Raw genomic sequence first — 13317 nt, forward strand, 5'->3', positions numbered from 1 at the left:
TTTTTCATTTTAATACTTTTGTGCTTTGCATCTCGTTAACGTGGATAAATGCACTTATCCAAGCAAACATTCTTGTAAAACATTTACCCAAATAAATTTATTTATTGCTGTTCTTTTATTTTTCAGATAAAATTGCACAATGACTATTTTATTCAAAAAAAAAAAGTGCCCTTTGTCCCATCTCATATTAACAATTTTCAGCACAAGTGGTTAAGTGATTTACTAGTTTAGAGGGTATTATTCAAAAAAGCGATGTTTGTCTCATCACATACCACAAATTTATTTCTTTTTCATGAGACCCTCCAACTTACCCACCCCCACTTTCCAGAAACTACGCCATAATTTTACTTTCCAGCTAGGGGTGGACTGAATGGTAAAAACCCCTTTTTACTTTTACCTACCAACCTGTCGGTCAGATCATTCAGTCCTTAAAAACCATTAAAATAATTGGGACACAAAAAGCTCAACGGACGACCAGGTCACCAGTTCAACCCCCCAGTCCAGTCATAGGCTGATAGCCTGAAGATAGAATGATTGGATGAACACCTCAAGACCTCAGTACCTCCAAGAGCTTCAGGCTTTGATCCTCATAAATCACAAAATGGCGAAGCATCATGACCCATGAAGCCATAAGCCCATACGTCCATAACGCCCTCTACTAGGACAAGTTATCTCTACATTTTGTTCTCGTGATTAAGGGCTCCATGATAGAATGGACCAGTGTTGCTAATATTGCTTAAGAAAATTAAAACGAAATATTTGAGGCAATACCGAAGAATACCAACGAATAATCTTCATAAGAAACTTTAGCTGACATGTATGTGCAAAGCATTGCCAAGGATGAATAACTCAAAAAACATCCAATCCATTCAGTAAGAAAAAAAGAATCGACATACAAACATGCTTAAATAATGTATTTTTCAGAAAGAGGCACAGGGTACCCAAAACAAATGCTGTGGCCTCTATTTCTTCCAATCCATCTTAGGCATATTGTGCAAACTTATAAAAAGTGATCCACAACGTCCAACATCCTTATCTGCTTTCTGAAGTGGAAACCTCGGCACTGCACACTGGGCAGACCTGCACAAGCACCAATTAAACATTTGTTAGTGTGTCAATAACTTCTCTAGAAGATTATTTCCAATTCCCTAATTTCCCCATTCACCCAAAGTCAGTGCCCAAGCTATGTCGCTTAATATAGAGATGTTGATCTTTCTTGGAAGCACAACAAAGTGTGTCAACGTTCTGCTATGGCATTGGCTGATAACAGATTACAATTATACCAAACTGTAAATAGACTACATAAAAATTTGGATCAGTTGCTATGCCGCAAGTTAAAGAAGAGACACCAATAATTTGTCAGCATCATCATTGAAGAACACAACTATCCATGATGGATTGCCATTATTTTTCTTTTCTAATCCTTTTAGAGATGGTCCTTGTCAACCTCTTTGGCATTCCACCACAGCCCAGCCCACCCACCCACCCACACCCATAAAAAAATATAAAAACAAAAAAAAAACAATGGAATTACTGAGAAAGGATATGACAGAGGGAAAATATAAATGTCAAACAGTAACTTTTACACCTGCTGAATGCTGAAAGCGTTCTTCTAGTCAGTTGCCAATAACAGTCCCAATTAAGATGCCGTTTAGCAAGTCTTTGTAGGAAGATCTTTTGACAGCCAAGAAGACCAAAAGACATACAAAGCTTTTGGGGTCTTGTCTTTAAAGATCAAGACCATTTGGTAAATATCCTAGTCTACCATGGTCTACCAGGCTGTTAAACGAAAGATTTTAAGGTGCGGAAAGATGGGAAGCTTCATGAAGCTTCATGATTTTGGCCTTTTGGGCTTCCATGATCTTTCTATGACGTGGTTTTTTTTTTCTGGCTTCATGTCTTGTCTTTCGTTGCCAAACAGAAAAAAGACTCTATGTTGGTCTAGTGGTCTTTGAAAAGCCTCAAAGATCTTCCAAAAAACTTGCCAAAGAGGCCCAAAGTTTGTCTTAATCAAGAAGTTAATCAGATGGCAAATATTTTGACAAAGAAGATCAAATGCCAACAGGATGGAAATGCCAGATAACAAGCCCCGCCAGTTTCTATTATTGAAACTTCTCTCCAACAAAAACGACTTTATCCTGAAAGCTCCAAAAGGTTCAAACCTCAGTTGAAACTACTCTTGGTGTAAATGCATTGCCAAAAAAAAAAAAAAAGCTTAAACATGAAATCCAGATATAAAAGTACATGGAATACTTGCTCCACTGCAAGGAATAAGGTTAATGCACTCACCGTAATTTCAAATGCTGGAACTTGAAAGCGAAAGAGGTTGTCATTATTACATTTATTTATTAAAATAGTATGAGCTCTGGCATCCAGGTAAACATCTCATTCATTTGGATTATGAGATAAGGAAATTCAGCTAATAGTTTAGCCAGATAGGGAATTCAAAGAGAGAAGTTATATTGGGGGCATCTACTCTTGAAGCATCGTAATTACCAAAGAGTGAAAAAAGATAAATACAAGGGGCCAGCTTTAATGAGGGTTTCTTGTGTGAAGATTGGGGAGTGGCTTCTGTAAATGGACATAATCTTTTCTTTACATTACTGTCACTTCATCCTTTTCATTAATAAAGATTTTCAGGTTACTGATCAAAAGAAATACAGAAGTACATGAAGATGAAAAGAAGTACAGAAGTACATGAAGACGATAAATCCAAGCAATATATAAATATTGATGTACATTATCAAAAAAGAATAAAAGGACCCCAGACCATGAAATAATGAAAAGTAAACTGAAACCAACAGAATGGAACTCAAAAGCTTGCCTTGTTTATTTGAAGCCAGTTAGTAATGCACTCAGAGTGATATGAGTGCTTGCATGAAAGAACAGTCAAGGTCTCACCATCCTCATAGTCCAACCGACAAATAACACACCTGAAAGCAGCATTCACAAACTCCATCAGCATATTACTAAAACGCATGATCTAAGAGTAAGAAGGATGCAAGTTCTTACTGATCAGTGCTTCCATCCTGGTTGCTTTGTGCGTTGTAACTAACTGAAGGTAACGAGGCAATCATATCTGCAGAAAGACCACGGCTCTCTGTTCCAACTACCTCACCCAAGGCAAGCAATTCCTGTAAACATATAACAACATCCATAACATAAACTGAAATATAAGCTACCAAAAGCACCAGTATCAAAAAGTTAAGTCTACCTCATATGATAGTTCATCTGGATCAACCTCCTCCCATGTATCCTGGAAAGCAAATGAAATACAGAATGCATAATAGGAAGTCAAATACTTCAACCAAGCAAAGGGAAGAATATCTCACACTAAGAAAAGGATCCACAGTCGAAAAATTCAAACTAGAGGTACACGTACATTTCTTCCTCTTCTCTACTTCCATGCTTGTTCATCAAATAATAAGGTTGTTACCAAATGGCAACAAGCATTAAGTCTTAAAATTTCTCTACCTTATAACAGGGCTTAGAGGTGGAAAATGTTTTCAGCAGACATCCAAAATGTTTTATCCATGCTAGCACCCTAGCATTCAGATGTATCAAGAGACCAGTTGCTAGAACACAAATACAGAAAACAGAACCATATGTATCCACTTGCAAATAAATGTGCCTAAGTTAATGACTGCACAAACTTATTCAATAGAAAAAGAAAAAGAATGGAGGCATGAGAGGGATTCCTTTAGGCCAGGTTGTACACAATGATGCACACATCATAGTTTCAACTTTCTCAACAATTTAAATAAGCAATCTGTGACTTCAAAAGACCAATCCCGAACAAGAATCTCAGCCCAACTAATTGCCAAAAGAAATTTGCATTTGAAGAGACCACTGAAGAGATGTTTAGAGTGAGGATTTTCATGATCGAAACTACCTTTTCTGTTTATATGTTTCCTCTCCCCAGACATGTGGGAATTACATTCTTTCAAAACAACCCAACACACTGCAAATACCAATGGATTCCACAATATCTTTCCCTAAAGGGTAAATCCCTGAGGTGGCTAAGAGGTGGTTAACATGGGAATATCCTTAAGCATAACCTAGATTCTTTTAGATGATACCAGAAACTGGAGAGGGCAACACAACAAGCAATTACCTCATTGCATTGGTAGCACTTTCTCCCAGAAGAGCACAAATAGAGGTAGCTTGGAAACCCCACCTGAATAGGGCTGCATAAAGTTTTGATGGATGTTGGCTGAGATGGGGAATCCCTGAATTTTCCCCATCCCAAGGCAACCACCTAAAAATAATCTAATTTGTGGATATTTTACAAATAGGATTATGGGAATTTGGAGGTATTTTAGGTATTGGATTATGACAAATTGGGGGTACTTAATAAATGGAATGATGGGGTCCTAGGATTTTAGGACTTTGAGGAAAACTTAGAGACATTTTAAAAATCATTCTAGGGATACTTTACTAATTTACCATCGGTTTTGGGGCGAGTTTGGAGAATTATATGAAAACCCCATCCCCGCCCCATCCCCATTTAAGATCAGAGGAAACCCAGCCCATTCAGGGCAGGGTGGGACCACAGTTTTACAGGGAAAACTGTCATCCCTATCGTCAGATCTTAACCAAAGGGACAAACATAGATTCCCATGGCCAAGCGGAGTGCATGGAATGTGTGCTTGTTGGATAATAAAAACCAGCCTGCATGGAAGATATGCTCTTCCGGTCTTCCTTTGGGCAAGAGGAAGCTGAAATGAGGGTCTTCAATGGGGCAGGTCGACATGTTATTCGATAGAGATTTAGAATCTAGAAAGGAGAGGAGTCATTGGGTAGTCAGTAGTCCATAGGTTAGGTAGTCAGTTGTTAGTAGTCAATGGTCATAACTCGCAAGTGATAGGTTATAGATAAATAGGAATACCCATCAGATAACTTATACGTAAGAAATGAAATAATATATATAAATCAAATTGGATATATCCAAATGGATCGAATTCGAATTGGATTGATATTTGATCCATTTGCAATTCTGCATTCTTGGAGTACCACAAAAAGATCTAGGTCAAATAGGAAGAACTAGTTTCTTTTTGGAAAGTGCCTACACATAATGGCTTAAGTCATATTTATCAAAAAAAAAAAAAGGCTTGAGTCATTGTTCCCATTTACTTACTAACACATCATGGAAAAGGTGCACCATTAGAGTGAGTGTACCCACCATCTCTAAGCTCCACTCCTTCGACTAATTGTTCGCATCGAATCTTAGGTTCTCTATTGCACTCCATAAATAGGGTTTATTTCACCTTTCCCCCACAACACTTGTACACTATTGGTCATTGAAGAATACTTAGGCTTAGAGGGTGTGGTCCCCCTTTCTCGCATAAAAGGTTGACACCACGATGAAATTGCAAACACATGGGATCTTTGGCTCATAGCAAATGCATGTTGCTTCCAATCTGAACTACTCATTCAGATGAGTACCTATGACGGCAAACAACATTGACAAGGCTCTTGCAAGGGGTGGTAACTTGAGAAAAATTGGTTTGGGGGCATCAAGCCCAAGGATGAATTTATAACAAGGTGACAAATTAATGTTTTTTCTTTATGTCAGCATTAGACTGTTGTACCACTTGCTTCACCATTTATGGAGTGAAGTGTTTTTCCACTTCCTAAGAAAGTTTTGCTGTTTGTTGATGATAAAGAAATTTCTAAAATCATGTAACAAGACCTCCAAAACTTCTCTAAGTCACATAAAGTCATCTAACAAGACTCAGAGGATGACAATTCTGATGAGGAGCAAGAGGAGGAGGGAAAGGGGATGGATTAGAAAGGTAGAAGAGAAGTTAGACGTGGACAAGGTAGTGAAAAATGCAGTTCAAGTAAACAAGGTTTTAGGGCTCTGTGTTAGGAGGGGAAGAAATGGCAAGGAAGAAGTTGTTTAAGGACCTTGAAGAGAGTTTTCCATTACCTAAAGACAAATCTGAAGAGGATTCTTGAAGGGCTTACTATCACAAGAACCTTATTGGGGTGGGGTCTTTTAAAGGGCTAGGGTCTTGATGGGGATCAAGGTGTTAATTTGTTTTTTCTTTTTTTTTTTGGCTTTTGTTGTTTCAGAAATTCAATTTTGTTTTTTAAAAAAGTTAACCAAGATTCATTTATAAAAAAAGAGGTACATGAGAATATGTACAAAGCAGGGGGAAAACCCCTACAAATTACAAAGGATGAAGTTTGTCGCTATATAGTTGCTCTAAGAACACACCACATTTAGCTAAACCAAAGAGTCCCTGGCCTCTTCTAAATAGTGACATAATCAAGGTCCCCCCCTCTTTGTCTCTTAACCATTTTATAGTATTTGCTGAATCACATGTAATGGTTACATTTTGAATTCCCAAACTTTTTATTATTCTGATTCCTGTGAGGGCAGCCATTACTTCAGCCTTTGTGGAATTTGTCATGCCAATTGGACCGCTAGATGTTTCCCCTTTCATCCCTTAATGTTCCTCCAATACCAGCTAATCCAGGATTACCTAAAGCACTTCCATCAAAGTTTAAGATCATCACACCTTCACTGATGGGTTCAGGAAGTCTCAAGGGTGGTTGATGGAGGTGAGGGAGAAATAAGAAAAGGTAAGCATCTCTAATGAGGTCATTGACTGAGACGACTCTGAAAAGATCTGAATTCACCATCCAAAGGTTGTACAGGTAAGAGATGTCTGAAATTAACTCCTCCAGGGGCCTTGATTTGTTGTCAAAAAGTCTTTTATTTCTTTCATCCCAAACACCCCACAGCACTGCATGTAACCCTGATTGCCAGTAAATTTTACCCCTCTTACTTAAACTTGTTCCTTGCCACTGATGTAGAAGGTCCTTAACATGCTTTGGTATAGCCCAACTGTAACCTGCCATTTTTAGAAAATGGAACCATATCTTTTGGGTGAATTTGCAGTGAAGGAAAATGTGATATGTTGATTCTCCTTCACTGAGGCATAAAAAACAAACATGAGGGGAGATAGACAGTCTACCCAAAAACATTTTTTGCAGAGATCACAAGTGTCAACTTTTTGGAGGCAAGCTTCCCAGACAAAGAAACAAACTCTTGAGGGAATGTGGCTGCACCAGATCTTCTTAAAAGGAAAGGGGGGATGATGATCATCAGTAATCAAAGCCTTGAACATAGACTTAGAAGAGAATTCGCCAGTGGGGTGCAAGGTCCAGATTCGGGTGTCAGACTTGGAGGGGGAGATGTAAGCTTCTTTAAGGGTCTGAATTGATGTTATTAATTCAGCGTAGCATACTTATAAAAAAAATACCAAAAGCCAAGCCTAGTGGCATGTGGGCTTGCACACAAGTAACTTGATTAAGTGCAGCATCATACCATATAGGGGCACAAGTCAGGACCTGACTTGAAGGATATGCACAGGACACAGCATCAGGCCCAGGCCCATTCTGATAAAAGCTTAATCAAGCCCATGACTTGAAGGATATACACAGGACACAGAATCAGGCCCAGGCCCATTCTGATTTTAACAAACATATCGTCATCGTCATCATCATCATCATCATCGTCCATGCCTTACCCCAACTATATAAGGTCAGATACATGAATCCCATTTCACCAATCCATTCTATTTAATGCCATATCCACTATTATATTATTAGTGATTAAACAATTTCTTACTACTACCCATGTCCTTTATGGTCACCCCTAGCCCTTCTAACCCCTTCAACTTGTAACAAATCACTTCTACAGTCTTAGTCGACTTTCTCTCATTTTACCAACTATTGGAACTACTTCTAGGTTCCTAGGAATGACTTCATTCCTAATCCAATCATTTCTAGTTTTCCACTCATACTTCTTAGGATTCACATTTTTTCCACATTCATTTTTTGGACATGTTGTTTTTTGACTGCCCAACACTCTACTCCATACAACATAGCAGGCCTTACAACAGATTCACATATTACATGAAAGTCCAGATGCACCCCTCCATCTTGCCCATCCTATTCTAATTCTTTAGGTAATATTCGCCTCAATCTCTCCCTTGTTATGAATTATTTGAACCCGTGCACTAGAAATGGTCACATTGAATTACTTTGGTCTCCAATCCTAAGTGTATCCTGATTTACACTCCTAAGTCCTAGTATTACTAAAATCACATGTCATATACTCTATTTTAGTCCTACTTATTTTAAAATCTCTTGTTTCTAAGGGATTTGTCCATAAGCTTAATTATGCATTTAATCCTTCATTAATTTCATCAATTAAAACAACGCCGTCCACAAATGACATGCATCATGGAACTTCCTCTTGAATGCGTTTAGTCAATTCATCTATGAACAATGCAAATAAACAAGGGCTAAGTGTTGAACCTTAGTGAAGGCCCATCATAACTGTAAAATATAACCTTTCCCACTTGTGTTCTAATATTGGTTGTTGCCCCCTCATACATATCTTTAATGACATCTATATACCTATTATGAACCCCTTTCTTTTTTAAGACCCACAATATTATCTCTCTACGAACTCTATCGTATGCCTTTTTCTATATCAATGAATACCATATGAAGATCTTTCCTCTTCCCTCTAATTTTTTCCATCCATTATCTCAAAAGAAAAATACATTCCATGGCTGATCTCCCTAGTCCCTATCATAAAGCCAAATTGGTTCTTTGATAAATTTATTCTAAGTCATAATCTTTGTTCAACTATTCTTTCCCAAAGATCCATGGTATAGCTCATGAATTTAATCCCCCGATAGCTATTACAACTTTGTATATCACATTTGTTCTTAAACATAAGCATCATGTTGTTATTTCTCCAAACATCTAGTATCTTCTTTCTTTCACTACTTATTAAATAGTGTAGTTAGCCATAACAAGCCTAACTCTCCCATACCTTTTCACTTCTATTGGAATCCCATTGGGTCCCAACACTTTTCCATTCTTCATCTTATTTAGTGCCTCTTTTACTTTAATAGGTCTAACACTATGAAGGCAAATGTTATTTTTAGCACTACTAGTATTGCTAGATTCTCCAATAAAAATATATTCTTGACCAAAAATTATAAAAAAATAAAATGAAAAGTATATTGAACAATATGATATTGCACAACTTCCAAATGCACAAGCACATTTAGAAACACTTATATGAATTACTAAGAAAGAAATTGACATATATTAGTAACCACTGATGCAACTCCAATCAAATTATTACACAATTATTGCTTCCCATAAAAGCTACACACTACACACTAACAAGGTACATCTGTATATGATCTCTACTGCTCATACGTGATTACATCCAAGCACAACTAAAGAAGATATGGCAATGAATCATAGGTTGCACCCAGACATACATTATAGTAAGCAACATATCATACTAGAAGGCATGGGTATAACTATAGCTCAAACCAAGAATTGCAGTAGCTTGGAACACATCCTACTTGCTAATATTAGCACTTCAAAGCATAATAAATAAAAAAAAGGTTATGTTTCAATCTATTACTACTATATCCTTTCTTTTTCCTTGATATTCAATTCAACCATAGTTCACTATCACCATCACACACCATATTTAATCTTTCCATGTTCTTGCTCTTTTATCTCATCACCTCCCCCCCCCCAAAGAAAAAAGGAAGTACCTTTACACCTTGTTGCCCGTGAAAATTAAATCTCTCACTTTTCAGTTACTATTCAAGAATAAGCACCATCATACTATGAAATGGGGATTTTGCTGATGAAAGTCAAAGATGATAAATATTTTAGTAATTTAGATAAGGTGAAAATCAGGTTCTTCAAGTTGGGGAATTTCAGCTGCACCAGGCTCAAAGTTGGGGTCATGCTCAGGCTTAAGCTCAAGTCCACTCAAATTTAACAAATGCTCAACCCAACCTAAACCAGGTTGCTCCCTTTAATTAGGGATACCGTGTAAAGTGAGCAAACCATCAAACGCAATAGTGTTTAAACAGTTAAATAATCACCCCATCTATTGTTTCTAGGTTCAGACAGATCCAAGACTTCCATTTTCTTTCTATTACCTTTTTCCTTTTTAGGTTGATATGTTGGATCCACTTTGCAATGTGTACAATGTAATTCACGTTTAACAATATAAATTGGCCAATGCTTTCAGCATAAACCATCAAATTTTGTACAAACATATATTTGTGGGAACTAAATATAGCTTCTTCCACATAAGAGCTTCTATACTCAAAACTCAGTTCCTTATAACTCAAGAAACAGTTATAAACAAGTAAGAAGCGACTGGAATACATTTTCCCTTTTTTTCAAATAAGGTAAAGCATACTTTCATTGAATGAAAAGTAAAGGGAAATAGGTGTTGAAGATGGCCAACGGAAACACACCAGAATAAAATGTACCAGCAATTTCAAAGACTGATATTATGGATTCAAGGTATGAAAAGAGAGTCATAATTACAATAGTCAATTTAGAAGTAATGATGTTTCAACTATGAACTGTTTTCTAGTATCAAGATTATTCACCTCTCAAACATTCTAACAATGGCATTCAAGATACAAAAGATAAAAGCTAAATCGTGAAGATAAATATACACCTGAGAGTTACTGCCATGGTCTTCACTATCCTCTGCTTCCCCTACGATCATATAAACGTTGATATAAGCTTCAACAATTATGTGAAAATTAACGAACCTTGCAATTGCAAGACACAAAGAGTAACGCGATAAAATAGAATCGCTCACAGTCATTAATTCCGGCAAGAGCCATCAAGTGCACGGCCATTTCAGCTTCTTGGAGAGCCCTAGCATAAGCCTCATCGCTGTCAAAGGCCGATGGATCAAGTTCAGTAGCCTGATTGTCATCCCCAGCATCAACCCGTGCATGGACATCGAATGCATCTTCATCAGCATCAGTCTCAGCATTCTCTTCCTCGTTTTGATCATCAACATCATCTTCATAGACATAACTTCCATTCTCCGAACTTCCATAATCACTCCCTTCACCACTATTCATTCTTAGCATCATATATGCCCGTTCCTATATCATATCCAACCACCACCAGTCAATTGAAAACGCAAGTCAATCCACCGTAAATAGAATGAGTATCAGAGACAATCGACAACAAACCAAAACAAATAACCATTAATTAAAAGATAATTTGCAATCAAACCACTAAAAGAATGAAGAGAGGCGATGAATACAAATAACCCCCCCCCAAAAAAAAGGGATTCTGATTTAGATAAAATAAATAAATAAAAGAGTCGGCCATACCTGTTCTTGTAGGGTCCTAGCGAGTGCAAGGTCTGCATCGACCTGGCTGAGGCTCGTGAACGGCGTCCTTGAAGTCTGCCGAGAAGCAGCCAAATTTGATTCGGGCTCAGCTTCTGTTACAGAATTAGGGCTTTCTTCATTCTTCTTTGCTCCATCGCAACCTTCCCTTGAATTCTCCATGCCTCTGAAAATCGAAACCTAAAAGCAAATAGAAATAATATAAAACAAAGAACAGTCGAAATCGAGGGATCGAAAGATTCGATCGTATCAGATTGACCAAAGGATCAGAGAACGAAGAAGAAAACTAGGAAGAGAATGAAAACGAGTTCGACGATTTCCGTATGACTGAGCAGTATTGCCCTCTCGCCCCTCGGTTAAATAATATCATAGAACAAAGTAGATTTCTACGAGCAGGAGCGTATGTATGTGGGTCTTCTTTACCTCCGTTAATTAATATGTATGTTGTTTAAAAAAATAAAAACTCTGGGCTGCGGCCTTTTTCCACCAATAGGTGACGTGTCATCACATTATAAATGATCAAATACAACGACGAACATCACCGTTGCATTAGAATCTTTTTGTCGTATGGGGTACGGACTACTTCAATTAGATATGGAATATTCGGATATAGGATCAAACCAAATTTGAGATGTGCGGCTGTGGCGTCTTCTCGTGGCATGCCCGGTTTCAGAACTAAGCTGGTTGCAACTAACAACACAACCTACGAGTCGAGCTATTCACTAGAGATGATCGAGCTCGGTTCTGCTCGGTTTTAGCCATTTAATGGTTTGAATAATAAACGAGTCGAGTTCGAGCTTATTAGAGGTCGGTTCGTGAAGCTTGCGAACCGGCTTGAATATATAATATATATAATAAAATTATAGAAAATAATATATATAATAAAAATATTATATTTATTAATTATTATAATTTTTAATTTTTAAATATAAAATATTTTTTATATATAATTTTTATTTTTATAAAATATAAAACAAGCCAAGCCGAATTAAGCTCGAGTCTGGTACTATTCAGCTCGATTCGGCTTGAATCCACCCCTACCGTTGACGAGTCGGAAAGATCTAGGGGTGCCCACGGTTGGATAAACCATGGGGTTTTTTTAAACCAAATTGGTACTGCTAGTTTTTGGAAAACCAGTAATTGGAATATGATCGAACAAGGTTCAAAGTATCGATACGATACACCCGATACGGGGCATATCGTATCATATCTTTTGGTCTCGATACACTTATTTACAAGTGTTTCGGGACTCTGGTTTATTTCAGTAAAAAAAACCATTAAAAACATCTTTAAAAATCAAATTTTGAAAAAAAAAAACCATTGAGAGTATTTTTTAAGTATTGATACAACCCTGTCGATACACAAGGGTGTATCGATACTTTGAACCATGGAATCGAAGCCCGTCAGTTAACTAGTTGACTGGTTTGGTTTATCGATTTTTTGGTTTTTTAATTTTTACAATATATATTATATAAATATATAATAAAATTTATAAATACATATAAAATTTTATATTTTAAATAATAAATAATATATCATATATTATAAATATATATATTTATAATATAATGCATATTTATTAATTTATAATATATATAATATATAATGTACATAAATATATAGAAATATATGTATATCGGTCGGTTCGATTAACCGTCGGTATTCTATATTGGTTAACTGAAACCAAACCGGTTCCTTCCGTTTTTTAAAAAAACCAAACCGACCAGTTCGATTAACCAATCTTTTTATTCGGTTTTGGTTAGTTTTTTTGCTCACCCCTAGGGAGATCACATTAGTGCCCCACATTTACATCCCAGCATGCATTTGGAGCATCTCTCATTCCCAATACGCGATTGAGATGCGTTGTAGGGTGTCGATGTAAACTCGAATCAGGAATCAAGATCTCCTGCACCCATCTACAACTAGGGGTGATTATGGGTTGAGCCGAGCTGGGCTTTGCACTTATGATAAGGGCAATAGCTAAGGCCCGGGCCCGGGGTGCCGGGCTTGAAACATAAGCCCTAACCCAGGTCTATATGGGCCTGGGCCGGGCCGGGCATAATTTCGAGCCAATGTCAATCATATATAA

The 13317-nt window shown here is 37.2% G+C and overlaps 1 protein-coding gene across 1 annotated transcript; it reads right to left on the minus strand.

Annotated features, from left to right (window-relative positions):
- Window positions 1–776: 776 nt before the first annotated feature.
- LOC148851309 (E3 ubiquitin ligase BIG BROTHER-related-like) lies at window positions 777–11662 on the minus strand. Its single transcript, XM_088944497.1, has 7 exons — window positions 11211–11662; window positions 10682–10976; window positions 10535–10575; window positions 3215–3256; window positions 3013–3134; window positions 2825–2933; window positions 777–1080 (listed from the first exon to the last, which is right to left on the minus strand). The coding sequence occupies exons 1-7, from the start codon at window positions 11388–11390 to the stop codon at window positions 1033–1035; spliced, it is 837 nt and encodes a 278-aa protein (XP_088800623.1). The 5' UTR covers window positions 11391–11662; the 3' UTR covers window positions 777–1032.
- Window positions 11663–13317: the final 1655 nt, after the last annotated feature.

The sequence above is a fragment of the Nelumbo lutea genome, chromosome 5 (genome assembly GCF_056320005.1).
Source record: "Nelumbo lutea isolate HS-2025 chromosome 5, American lotus-T2T, whole genome shotgun sequence".
Classification (NCBI taxonomy): Eukaryota; Viridiplantae; Streptophyta; class Magnoliopsida; order Proteales; family Nelumbonaceae; genus Nelumbo; species Nelumbo lutea.

What these genes read in the sequence shown, in the direction of transcription:
- LOC148851309 (XM_088944497.1), bottom strand. Translation starts at nt 11,390, where the DNA reads ATGGAGAATTCAAGGGAAGGTTGCGATGGAGCAAAGAAGAATGAAGAA. An exon ending in TCTTGCCGGAATTAATGACT is followed by an intron (nt 10,576 to 10,681) that starts GTGAGCGATTCT and finishes ATATGATCGTAG; the next exon opens with GGGAAGCAGAGGATAGTGAA. An exon ending in CAGATGAACTATCATATGAG is followed by an intron (nt 3,135 to 3,214) that starts GTAGACTTAACT and finishes ATATGTTTACAG; the next exon opens with GAATTGCTTGCCTTGGGTGA.